This window comes from Amblyomma maculatum, chromosome 4 (genome assembly GCF_055883805.1).
Source record: "Amblyomma maculatum isolate TAMU_Amacu chromosome 4, ASM5588380v1, whole genome shotgun sequence".
Lineage (NCBI taxonomy): Eukaryota > Metazoa > Arthropoda > Arachnida > Ixodida > Ixodidae > Amblyomma > Amblyomma maculatum.
In genome coordinates, this window is record NC_139347.1 from 198,390,051 (window position 1) to 198,404,239 (window position 14,189).

General features: G+C 44.5%; 1 protein-coding gene across 1 annotated transcript in view; it reads right to left on the reverse strand.

Moving 5' to 3' along the window:
- Positions 1-14,189, reverse strand: part of LOC146193971 (cell adhesion molecule Dscam1-like) — a 121,740-nt gene that overhangs the window by 95,944 nt on the left and 11,607 nt on the right. The window contains exons 5-7 of the mRNA XM_084600663.1: positions 12,441-12,560; positions 10,016-10,192; positions 7,762-7,909 (exon numbers count right to left, since the gene is read on the reverse strand). Coding sequence (XP_084456789.1) covers positions 7,762-7,909; positions 10,016-10,192; positions 12,441-12,560 — 445 coding nt within the window. The remainder of the gene's footprint in view (positions 1-7,761; positions 7,910-10,015; positions 10,193-12,440; positions 12,561-14,189) is intronic.

Consider the following 14,189-nt stretch of genomic DNA (forward strand, 5'->3'; position numbering starts at 1 on the left):
ATCTTTGAGGCCGCTCAGCCCCCTTAGTGTTAAGTCGCGTGGTGCAGGCGTCGCCACTTTCCCTTCCTCCTCTTCAAGTTCACGGTGAGACGGATGGACAGAGCACAGCTGCTCTTCTGCTGCAGCTGTGCTGCCCCTCCGCCTCCTCAATGCTGAGCCGCGCGACGTGCACGTCGCCACCTTCTCTTTCTCGACTTCAAGTTCCCGAAATAAGAGAGAGTAAGCGGCTTCGGACAGACATCGGCGAAATCTGTGATTGCGGCTAGTAGTGCTACGCACTAAAAAACTCTAGTAAGGGCCGAGAGCACTATGCAGTATCTAAAATCATGCGAACGACTCGAAAAGAAAGCGTGGCTTGGGATTGTCATTGTTATGAAGGGATGTTTAGCGCCGGTGGTTGACTGTAGCGATTTTTCGACAACCGTATACATATTGGGCGGCTCGAGAGATCTCGGTGCCCTCAGATGCGTCATGTTGGTAAACGAGAATCTGATCCATAGCACCAAAGGGCTTTTGGTCCCTAAAGAAGAAAGCTTATCAACTTGTGTATTGCTTAGCGGTATCGTAAGCATTAAATCATCTTCATCAGCATCAGCCTGACTATACCCACTGCAGGGCGAAGGCCTCTCCCATATTTTTCCAATTAACCCGCATTAGATAGAAATAGGAGGAGGAAAGCATTATATAGAAAAAAGAAAAACATCCCGACGATTACATTACTTCCTAATGCGAAATTTGAGTGCAACTCAGTGGCGAACGGCGGCGGCTATGCCTTTCGGCTTGGTTGGTACACATATCGAGATTCGCTCCACAGAGCCAGGGCTCTGATTGCAGCCGCACAGTGGTGGAATCAGACGAGCAGCGAAGAGAGCAATTAAGTTATCGTGAAGTTACGGGGGACAGCTCGTGGGCCCATAGAAACGTTGCGCAGCGAAGAGATAGCAGCGACTGACTGATGCCACTGACGCCGCTAGCGAGTCAAGTCAACGTGGCTCTGCGTTTCGGCTTGATCGCTGGTACCGAGCCGGCGTTTCGGCAACCGGAGAACACCGTCGCCGCCACGGAGGAAAAGGGAGGGGCGAGGGCACACGCCACGGCGAAGGGTGGCGGCAGGGACGCGCGCAGCAACCGGAGAATACGAGGGGTGTGTGTGTGTGAGGGGGGGGGGGGTACACGCGGCAGGAGCGCGCTCTGCCCCGGCTGCGAAGCTGGTTATGAGGACCAACTGCGACGGCGACGACGATGTGAAACGCAGGAACGGGCGCTAAATAGCTGCACTCTAAAATGACGCAATTAGTCTTGGAGACACGCATGATAATCCTGTCTCAGAGTGCGCGGTATAATACCTCAACTAGCTCGTTAGTCTGCGTATGATACGCTGCACTGGTTTGACGAAGAATATTGCACTGGGTCAGCATGACTTATCCGAAATAAAGAAATATGATGCCTGGTATACCACTGAGATTTTCATGAAGGGCTCCAGGAAATATCCCAAAATGATGGACTTAACGTCGCGAGCACTAGCACCAGGAAGAACAGCAGTTTTGACATTGCTGCTAAGTTGATCTTCACAGGCGATAACTCTGCGGTTTCGGGCAACAGTGAATGGCACAGTGACAAAGCCTATGAACCAATACCAACGTGGTCTAAAGGTCGAGGTGAGTAAGGAAGCGGCTGAATCCCTCCAGATGGAGGATGAGACAGCGTCTTATCCCGATGTTGTTGCCCAAAACAAGAACGATTGTATTTCAGGACTAAATTCCACAAGCCGCACTTTTAGTGTCGCAGCGACATTCTTGGGTAAGTCTAGGGCCCTCTCGCCTACCAGCTCATTGCGGATAAATGTCTAGATGCGTGCATACGTACAATTGAAGGAGTAGAGAAATAGCAGGCAAACATTTCGGGTCATATAAATGGTAAATTCAGCGATACGAATAGGGCGAGTGGCGAAATGGGCAGCTTAGTAGCCTTTTGCGAGCGATGGGATATCAGCTAGCCATTTGATTGAAAAGAAACTCGGTAGGCGAGCATAGCCAAGAGCCATTTTGCTTGCTGGAGGACTTGGTGATTATGTGCGATCATTGTCCGTGGAAAAAATAGCAAGAAGCAAGCACCAAAACAGAGAACAGTAGTCTATGTATGCGACCGTTGCGATATATATCTCGCAGATGTCATAGTCCTGAAGGTAAAGAGCCGATGCAAATGAGGGCTGTCAGGTAGATATCTGAATGAGGAAAGCCATCAAGCACTTGCATGATGATGTGCCATAATGTCAAAGGGACAGAAAAAAAGATAACAGGAGATGAATTTGGCAGGGCGGAGGTAATCGCCGACGACCCGGTTTTAGACACACATCAATTCGATTCATCCTTCGTACGTGTGCTCCTCACTTAAGCATTGACATATTGACGTATTAATCGAAACCTGATAGGTGCACGTAGAGCCCAGAGCCCGGACACGAGGCCAGCACAACTGGCGCCTATGCGAAACATTGCAGGAGTGGTTGCTTATATGTGGCTCAGTGTATGCAGTGTCTTGAGGACTTGACACGCGGTATTGTGCGCGTTATCGCACACTCGAAGACAAAGAGAAAATTTTAAATTGCCGCCTAAAACATTATATAAAACTGAATGCAGGTAGTGTCTTCAGGACGTCACACAGAGTATTGTACGCACTGTCGCAGAGTCGATGCTCCCGCCCCCCTCCCCCCTGCAAAAAAAAAAGAACCAAACTCACCTGCTAAACGTTATGTAAAACACACCCCAATAGAATCAATGTTGTGAATAAAGAGGCTGTGATACACTCCGCAATAATTGTCAGTTAACGTGCCAGTAGTAAGGACGGCATAATTGGTCAGTACAGCATCCGCCTCGCATGCAACAGGACCGTGGTTCCAATCCCGCTGACGCGCAATTCTTCACCAGATTAAAAAAAAACGCATGTCGATGGAATTGCATAAAACAGGTTTAGGGTGCGGCCCGGTTGTAGTGAACACCTCCGGCAACGCACTCCATCACCAGAACAGGAGTTGGCCACCTTGGTGCAGTTATTGGTCACAACCTCCCATAATTAGGCCTATAAAACCCCGGCCATTAGTCACAAGCGGATGCGGAGCAACTGACCACGTCGGCAGTCAGACTTGTGGCGCAGCAGGAGCTGCTAATAATTTCTGGCGCCAAGGACAGGCCGCCATTCGAAAACTGACCCTGACAACGTTTAATACTAGCATCCTAGCTAGTGAGGCTAGTCTAGCAGTGCTGTTAGAGGAACTAGAGGGTATGCAATGGGATATCATAGGACTTAGTGAGGTGAGTAGGCCAAATGAGGCTTATATAAGGCATATGCAAGGTGGGCCTATACTGTGTTATACAGGTCTATCGGAGAGACGAGAACTAGGAGTAGGTTTCCTTATCAATAAGGATATAGCTTGTGATGTAGATGAATTCTATAGCATTAATGAGAGGGTAGCTGGCATCGTACTTAAGCTAAATAAGAGGTATAAGCTGTAGTTTGAGCAAGCATATGCACCTATATATAGTTATGATGACCACGTAGTGGAAAGCTTCTACGAAGATGTAGAACAGGCAATGGAGAAAGTAAAAATTCATTACACTGTACACATGGGCGCATTCAATGCCAAGGTAGGTAGAAAGCAAGCTGGAGACCGCGCAGGGGGCAATCACGTCATTGGATTAAGAAATAGTAGGGGGGAGTTACTAGTTGGGTTTGCTGAACGAAATGACTTACGAATCATGAATACCTCCTTCAGCAAACGGAAAAACCAAAAATGGACATGCAGAAGCCCTAACGGGGAGACAAAAAATGAAACTTATTTCATACTGTGTTCTACATCCAGCATTATGCAGGATGCAGAGGCAACCGAAAAGGTGCAATGCAGTGACCACGGGATGGTAAGGTCTCGAATTATTCTGGATTTGAAGAGGGAGCGAAACAGATTAGTGAGGAAGAAGTCAATCAACGAATTAGCGGCAAGAGGAAAAATAGAAGAATTCATGCTCTCGCTGCAGCTTAGATACTCAGTGCTAACTGAGGAAACTAACTTTAGCCTAGAAGCAATGAACAATAATTTCAGATGTATCATTACTGCATGTGCGGTACAAGTAAGCGGTATAATTGTTAGAGAGGATACCGTCAAACTGCCGAAGGAGACGAAGCATTTGATTAAGAAGCGCCAATATATGAAAGCCGCCAAAATAGACGGATAAAACTGGCAGAGATATCAAAGCAATTCAATAGGTACAAAGTGGCCGACATAAGGAAGTATGCCATAGGGAAAATGGTGCATGCTCTAAAGAACGATAGTAGCCTGAAAGCGGTAAAGAGAACATTAGGAGTAGGCAAAAATCAGATGTATGCGCTGAGGGACAAGGCAGGCAGTGTCATTACTAATATGGACAAGATAATCAAGGTAGCCGAGGGGTTCTAAACGGACCTCTACAGCTGCCATAGTAGTCAGGGCAAGAATGAAATTGGCTGCAATTCGAGCAATCCGACGTTCCGCCAGTAACGAAGAACGATGCAGTATGCAGTACCAACTAGCCCGGCATCTTGCACTTCTGAACGAAGAACGAGTTTAAGAAACCATTAGAATGCATAAAAAGGGGGTAAACAGCTGGAGAGGATCAGGTAACTACAGAATTGTTGAAGGACGGAGGAGATGTCGTGCTAGAAAAACTAGCCACCCTGTATACGTAATGATAAAGACATCGAAAGTACCGGAATCATGAAAGAACGCTAACATTATCTTAATTCATAAGAAAGGCGATGCTAAGAACTTGAAAAATTACAGATCAATCAGCTTACTATAAGTTATGTACAAGCTATTTACCAAGGTAATCGCTAATAGGATCAGGACTACTTTAGACTTTATACAACTAAAGTATCAAGCAGGATTCTGGAAAGGGTACTATACCATTGATCATATTATTACGTATATGCCACTAAAGAGGAAGACGATGGGAAACACAGCGATAGACGGCGAAGCTGAAGAAACGGTTGGTGCTTGCATGAACACCTACGTCTCTCATCCCCTGTTGTGGTTTCCGCTGTTGTGGTACTAGCCTTCTGCCACGTATCAATATTCACACTATAAACCAGGTAATAAAAAAGTGATCGGAATATAACCAGCCCCAATACATAACATTCACTGACTACGAGAAATCATTTGATTCGGTCGAAACCTCAGCAGTCATGCAGGCACTGCGAGATCAGGATATAGGTGTGCCACATGTGAAAGTATTGGAAGATATCTGTAGCGGCTGCACAGCTAAAAGAGTTCTGCATAAAGAAAGTGACAAATTTTTAATTAAGAAAGGTGTTAGGCAAAGAGACACAATCTCCCTAGTGCTATTTAAGCCCGCAGATCCGGACCGCGAAAGGGAAATAAGGACAATGCGATTGGGATGGAGCGCATTGGGAAGGTACTCAAACGTTATGGCAAGCAGGAAAGTGTAGCATTTGCATCCTACCGGCACTGACCTATGGGGCTGAAAGATGGAGGTTAACGAAAAGGGTTCTACTTAAGTTGACAGTGCAGAGGGCCACGGAACGGAAGATGGTAGGTATACGGTTAAGAGGTAGGAAGCGTTCATAGCGGGTCACGGAAATTACTCAAGTTACTGATATTCTGGTCGAAATTATGACCAACAAAAGGGCATGGGCAAGGCATGTAGTTCGAAGAGAGTATAATCGATGGTTTTTAAGAGTAACCAATTTAATTCTGAGGGAAGGTAAGCGTAGCAGGGGGTGGCAGAAAATTAGGTGGGTGGATGAGAATGAGAAATTCGCAGGGGTCAAGTGGATGCAACTAGCACAGGACCGGGTTAATTGGAATAAATTGGAGGAGGCTTTGCCCTGCCGTAGGTATAGTCCGACTGATGATGATGATGAGAAATGTTTTTTTTAGGTTCAGTTTTAAGCCACCGACATCAAGACAGACGACGGCACATGATATGGGACGGATGAGTGCGAAACCTGGGAAAATGACGTCTATGTAATGGAAATTGGGAAGGCACGTCCGCCCCTTCAGTCATGAGCAGTATATTGTCCGTCTTCGGTGCGAAGGAAGCTTGAGCATTACAACGCCGAAAGGCATATTGATAACGTCTAGCAGGCTGCCATGCTTCGCAAATTGTGCTCCAGAACGATCGGCCTCATCTATGGTGTTGACAATTACTTAGAGCGCAAATATCAGAACGGACAGCGCGCAACTTCCCGTTAATAGTCTAGGTAATCGTCTATGCGCGAGAAGTAATACACGCCCTTGCACGTGAGTTTATTAAGGAGTGGTGGTAAGCCGAGCCGAGTCGTATCGAGTCGTCTTTCGTTATCACTAACACAACGGGGAAGCGCAGACATGTTCTCAGCGATATCAATACTATTAGGACAGCGAAGTAAATACCGGTCGCGGTGCACACGTTTCATGGAGGCGAAAAGCAAGGCACCCATGTGCTGTGCGATGTCGGCGCAATAGCCCTCACTGGTCGAAATTCCGAACCCCGCCATTACTGCATCCCTAATAGCCTCAGTCGCTATAAAACATTAAACCATACAACGGAAACGAAACAAACACCACTGAAACGAATGACCATCGTCTTCTTTACACGTGGACATATTTAGCAGCAGTGAGTTACATCGAGTCTGCAGAACGCTGAATGTATTATTGGGCTATGTTGTGCATGAGCAGCAAATGGCCAGCCTGTTTCACGACTAGCGCGACAATTGCACATCGTGCCAGCCTGTAGCTTTATACACAAGGGTCAGCCGTTCTGCTCTAGCTGTATGCAGTGTCAGCTCATATTGCCGTAAGGATCACTGTGAATAAGACGTGCGGTCCACCTCGTATGAACACTGTTTTCAACCTACAGGGTCAACTGCAATATAAGGTTTGTAGGTTTTACTTTGCTTTACATGGCTTTCCTTGCCGGAGTACAGCAGACCTTGGATGCAAATATGCTGTAACTTTCATACCGGGATTTATCAGTAACTAATCCGCTATTCTGTGCAATTGTTGAGGCTACACTAGGTTTCAATAAGTTCTCGAAAAAAAATAGCATGTAAACTGCCCCATTTCAATAGCAGAGCTCCTAACGTCTTAACCTTGTAGTGTTTGGTCCACATTTCTGTCTTTCTATATAAAAGAGGGCACAATAACACAGTCGCTTGAAGCTCGAGCACGGTTGATGAGCCTGCATGAAAATTGTGAAGTTGGGAACATCTTTTCCGTTCTTTGCCATTGTAGTTATTCAATGCATTCATTCATTTCGCTAATTGCTGCAATCTTCAAATATAGACAAGTTAGATTATCCCTAGCCGAGAACTAGTGTCAATTGCATGCACTTAAATAAAATTCGTCTATACTTTTGCTCGCAAGTGTTTGACTGTTCGTACTATGTGTGCTTTTTCGGCAGAGCGTTAAGGACACTTGTCGCCTGGAAAGTTTTTATTCATCATTGTTATGTATTTTTCGTGTAAGAATTTGGCGAACGTGTATGTTATGATGGAAATCTTTTTTCCTTTATCTGAGATCTGCAGCCCCTGAAAGGTTCCTATGTAATTGAGCCTTGAAAAAGCAGGCGAATAAACACGCGCCTGCCGACACTTCGCCGTCGTGACAACATTCTTGTGGATTATGAATGTCTATCTCTTCTTCGATATAAATCTTTCATGCACAATAATAAAAAAAAAGAAAGCAAATAGGGCGAGAGTTGCCGAGTATTACTTTTCCGGTAGCCTACCCACCTTGATATGTAGCGGTGGTCGAGGATCATGTTGTCCTTCTTCCACTGTATGGACAACGGCTTTTCTCCGTAAGCTTCGCATATCAGTCGGGCTTGCTCTCCCTTGTTGACGCGAAGAGCTTGGTAGCTGACTTTAAAATGAGCAGCCACTGTCACCAAAAGAAAAACAAAATGCAAGTGAACTTGTTTTTCTGTTAGGATTAGAAAATTCAATCCTTTATCACTTCAGCTTATCTGAAAATAATTTAGTTTCATTTTATTTTGTGCTATCATCTACCACGCTGTATCCAAAATATTAAGGACGATGTTATTACTAGAATTGTGGCTGCGATATTGAAAACAAACATTTTTTTCTTCTTTGGGGTGGTTAATGCCAAGAAGTGCCGAATCGATGCATCGGTTCCTAAATAGCTCAATAGGAGGAAAAGGAAATGAGAATGGAGGTCAGATAAAGCAGATGGTAGAGACATGCGCAGTGCGGATTCGAATCCCGAAAAGACATCTCATTTTCTCAAATTAGGGAACACGGGGATGAGCACATGGCTTTTTATTTCCAAGTGTGCAGCATGTTGCGCTCTGGGGAACGTACACTACATCATTACGATCTCAATCCTCAGATGGCAATCGCAGATATATACTCTGGAGAATGAACTGACACAAATACGTGATAGGGAAGCAAAGCAGCAGACAGCGAAGGCTTCGTTTGATGTGTGTCTGATGTACGTCTGATGTAGGAGCAGAATACAATACGTTTATAGCAGAGTGTTTTAACTATTTTTCGCCAGCTACTGCTGAGCTATCGACTACGCACACTAACCTTTTGTAAACACTAATCCTTCCCAGCATGAGCCAAACTTGCTGTACTTTTCATCTTCATTACCGCAAGCAGGAATCAAATGGTAGCACGCTCAACAAGGTTGTCTTATAAATCGACACACTATTCTTTTCTAGTAGTAAAAGACTTTATTAAACGTGCAACACTTGGGTGCCTAATATATCGATGGCCTGCTGGAAGAGCAGGCGCTGTTCTTTCTCACCCTCAGCACCAAGCCAGTCCACCCAGGTCTTGATAATATGGGAGCTGTGTGGGTTTGGGAGTAAAATATCCGCTTGCTAAAGAAAAGGCCACGCGAAGTTAAATTACTGAAAGTGTGGTGCCATATTAAGCAATACGGCTAAAAAAGAACGGAGTTTATCATGGCACTGTTCATTTAATGCAATTCCACGTATCTGAAATGACCCTTGGAAAGCAACCTTCGCTCAAAGTGATTAATTATTCGAGTAAATTTAGAGATATTGAACTGGTGTCATCCACCTCGCGGATATATAACAGATGCAAGCATTGCTTTATGAAGTATTCTCAGAAAGCATTAACTTTGCTTCAGCAATGCAGTGGGATGAAAAATCTTGTACTCTTAACACTCCTAAACGTATACCCACAAAAATAGGCATGTATATTTTTATATATCTTTTTGTTCATCACAGCTGCGTAAAGATTAACGGGATTTGTAACTTTTTGGGAGGTATAGAGTTCACATGTTCGGACACAAAATGAAGCATGCAATAAAACAGTAACTGAGTAACTATTGTAACTGACATAGGCTCGAAACATTGAGCAGCTTCAAATATTCATGACTGGAAAAATAGGTATTGTGAGACAGAAGCAGGCACCGGCAGGTTCACTTTTATTTTGCCAGAACAACTTTGAAGCAGCAGCTATCATCCAACTTCGCCTTCTCAAGACGAGATTAACGTTGATGATGAATATGCACAGATAAAGATGACGTTCACTCCCAGTACGTATAGTGTGTAATCAACCTCAGAACACGTGCTGAGCAGCGAAAGAATGGAGAAATAATTTTTATATGTCAGGAGCGAGCGATAAACCGAAACATTTGGCTGCAGTCAACAAACTTGTGGTGTGGTGGTACTAAAGCCTCTGGGTAATCCTGTCACCTGTGTCACAAATAAGTTACAAGAAGTGACTACTCTCCGTATGTTCGACGTGTTTCAATAATTCTCCCTCACAAACGCAAACAAGCGTGCGCGCATGCCCAAACGGACATACACGCAGGTACACTAGAGGGGTGCGCTCCAGAAACCTACATTCAGTGAAGGATTTGTAATTGAAATTTGACTTTATTTTTCGTCCATTGGAACAGTGGCGTATTGTAAGTCCCATAGATATGCATAAAATAGGCTTTCAAAAGTTATACGTTCCCGAGGTAGCTAACTAGTTCATGCACTTCACTCACCATGCACGGAAAGGCGAACGACAGTGCTCAGCCCTACGCCGATTCCATTGGTGGCCTCGCAAAGGTATTTCCCTGCGTCCTTCGGCTCCACGTCGTTGATTATGAGAGAACCATTTTCAAACATCTGCATATGGTAATTGCTGATTATGGACTTGAACGCCTTGCCCGCATCGTCTCCTGTGGCCGTCAGGCAAGAAAAATAACGGAGAGGGAAAAGAAGGAAGTGGGACAGGGTGGGTATGGGAGATAAAGAAAGAAAAAGCGCTCGATGTTACATAGACCCGCGTTAAAACAGATTTTGTTATGAGCAAGTGTCGCGGATAAATGGAAAGGTTGAGAAAATACATTGGCCGCGGAGAACACTGGGTAAAATAGAAGCAACCAGTCAAAATTGGAACGTAAAGTACATATTGGATGTACGTGTTTTACAGTTCAGCTTATTTACTTTTATTTCATTCTCACGACGGTGTTTATCGACCAGCTCCATTTTATTATCTCCCTGGAGATTCCCTCTGGCAGAGAATAGAAATCGCGAAGGGAGAGAGAAGCAATTGCCGGTCCCTGTAGTTTCCGCAGCCGTTTTGTACGATGATTCTATGCACTCGATGTGGCTTTGTCACGCTACTCGTGGCGTGGCCACGTGGCGTGAGATGCTCGGCGAACGTTTCTCCTGCCAGTGGCTTACGATGACAGTGTGCTTCGGAATACGGCAATGCCGCTCCCAAGTGCACCCTTCTGACAGTATTTTGGTGCTTGCCTCAACTACAGTGATCAAAGCAAATCTAGACCTGAAGTGCTCATATCCCGAGTTTCGATGCTAAATTTTTAACTTGTCACTTCGGTGGCTTGGCTAGACTGTACAGAGCAGCCAGAAAACTTTCATGATGGTTGGATTGTCGGCACCTGATAAACATTTTTAGGACGTGCGGAACCCATAGCAATAAGCTAATGTACAACTAAGTCACAAAACATCATTTATCTTTTTGCGCGTGTCATTTTGGCCAAGAAAGAAAGGATGCAGTTTAGTAGTCCGCTTCCTGTACGACACTTGGTATAGAACGCTCCGGGTTCTAGGACATCAACGTCAATATAACCATGCTATTGAAAACGCTGGCAAAATTTGTGAATTCACATCCACATGCGTCGTTATCCAAAACATGTCTTAAGTCTCTCTTTTACGGTGTCCGAGTCCTTATCTATGGAGCGACATTTGCTTCTACGTCATTAAAAAATTCCGCCTCAGAAGGCTCTGCACTCGATTAGTCGCACGACCGTGTTCACACCTGCGCTAGCCTAGGCGAGCATTTCTGAAACTTTGCCTTCTTGACACGAATTCTCGCGTGCCGTGTTCGTGCCTGAAATAGCGTAATTATCCGCATGTCCCCACTTACGTTCTTGAACGCGTTTTTTACCACAAGCAGTCTTGCTTGTTTTGGCAATTTCCGTCAAAGCGAGCTTTTCTGCACAACTGGCCTTAAAGTGGCGAAGTCTAACCTTTTAGTTCTAGAGTGTTTTAGGGCTCATATAGCTTATCTGCACAACTGGCCTTAATGTGGCGAAGTCTATTTTTTTAGTTCTAGAGTGTTTTAGGGCTCATGGGTAGAAATCGTGGTGCGTAAATGATGTGTGGAACGCAGGAAAACGCAAGGACGAAACAGCGACCGACTACAAAATATGGGAAGAGGAGAGCAAGACTAGACTATTCTTTACCGCTGAATATAGGGAAAAGTGCGCGATGTTTTTACGCGATGGCGTAAGAAGCTCGTTCGATGGAAAAGGCGTCATTGTCGTCGTAACCCAGAATGGAGAACAACGTGCCGGAAATAACACGTGCGTACTTATGCACGTGATTTCATATCAAAATTCGGAAGCAACCAATGCAGCGTTTATTGTGGTGTCATACCGTTTCGCATCATCTTGGTCATCCATATGCTAGTCAAGGTGGAGGATATTTGGGATAGGGATTCAAATAGACAACATATGCACACTCTGCCAAAAGCTATAACGTCTTCTTTTAAGCCGTGTAGTCGCGTTCCTTTCGGCATTCACTGATGTGTGTTCTCTTTGAGAGGGTAGGAAAATGAATATTCAGAACATAAGGAGAGTTGTAATACTGGGAACCCATCCCGGGCCGCACAGTGCGGCTCAGAAGCACCCTCCCTAGACCCTAAATTTTTGACAAGGACTGTACCTCCAGTCGCATGTCGTTCATTGTAAGTGTCCACCGAGACGTGAGACAGATACTTCGCCTCTCTTAGCACAGAAACCAAACCAACTGTGGACATTTACTATCTTGCCAAACTCTACGCCATTCTCTCAGCCAGAGAACAGGCGTTGTAAAGGCGCTATTGCATCTTCTCTTGAGGCGAGGCATAAGCGGTCTTTTTCTTTGTTTAATCATATGAGACGAAAGAAAGCAACTCACCGAGGGCTATCTTCCATCGAATCAGTGGTGGCGGATGGCCCTCTGCTTGGCAGTCAAAAGTCACCCTCGACCTGACGATGGCGGATTTGTCGCTCGGTTCAATCTTCCATTTCGGCGGAACTGTAAGTCAAATTCCGCTATACACACGACTTTAGGGGCAGCATAAAACAATTTTTCAGGCAACCATTTACCAAACGACAAACAAAGCCTGTGAACATAAATTGTATGCGTGGTATATGAATTCTTCGCCTCGGCCCGGAATGTTATTTTCTCTTAAGACGGATATCCTGAAAGGCAACAAAATTAGAATAATATCCTTCTTAAGAAAGATCAGTATGTTTGGCATTACTGCTAGCCTAAGACGATATAGTAATCCTAAGCAATGACAGTCACGAAATGCTCTCAGTGAGGTAACCACCCTGCGAGAAGAAAATTAGTGAAGTTCTTTTCTTGGTATATCAGTATGGAATAAAAAATATTCATTTTTTATATAGAAGTTTTCATTTTAGGTTCCTCTGCACCAGGCGAAATTATTAATTTTGAATGAATATAGCACTCCGGTCCCATTTAGAGTGCGTGAAGGTCACGCAGCTTTATCTTTGATTTAGATTCAATGAAATATTATAAGGCACACAGTTTCATTTCCCTGCTGTTTGAGTCAAAAGCAGCTCCAGTACGATGCTCTCTTCCGACAATAACACTATAAAATTTCAGGCTGAACGTCTGCGATATATTGCAAAACTCTATTTGAAAGAAATATTACTGATTCAATCACGCTACACAAATGCATAAAATTACTTCCGGCTAAATTTGCCATTGCTTACCCCACAAAATTATGAGGCCCACAATATGACATAAAAAAATTGGAAAAAGAAATCGAAAACCTCGGTGAAAGCAATCACGAACCGCAAAGAGAGACTCATATTGCCATAGCGTCGTGCAGCTAACCTTGTCACTATTATTGAATACTCCACTAATATAAATTTAACGAGAGCAGTCACCTACATTTTGAAAAGAGGGCTCCTGCTAATGGAGACACAAAGAGGATTTAGGTCAGATTGTAAATAAGCTCCTGCTGTTTCCTCAGCTGTTTTAATAAGGTGGCGCTACTTTACATCCCCATTGTTTCCGCTATAGATAAACTATCGAACACAGCGGACGAAGGGAGAGGCGATTAGTATGCATAACATTCTAAAACAATTACTGCGAAACGACAAGTGTACCATCTGGAATTACTATACAATATAACGCGAATTCGCTAACGAAGGGAATCGCAAAGCAGAGAAAAGCGTTTGTCAAAGAATTACGAATGCTTTCGCCGAAATTAATAGCAATTGCAGCCTCAAATGATACAGCGATTACGCTAACATTAGGTAATGTGGCGTGGCCGGGCACGTGAAATGCTGAAGATTGTATAATTTTGATTGAATAAATAACGTTATTCAGTATGTACCCCGACACTCTGAGAGAGCTTGCAATTAGGGCATGCTTCTTCATTACTTTGGATGCTATATCACGTGGTTCTTACCTAAGATAATGTACAATGATATACCGGAGCAGAGTAGTTTACCATCAAATGCCGCCTCATGTCATCGGCAAAACGATTAGAAGTCACGTGGGCGTGATAAGGCTGGTGACAGCAAAAGAAAGGTCTGAGGGTGCACTAAAATAGCTCTTTACTGGGCTGACTTGCGCCTGCAACAGAACTAATTGCGATTCGGCGGCGGCAACAATAGCAAACGTGCTCGC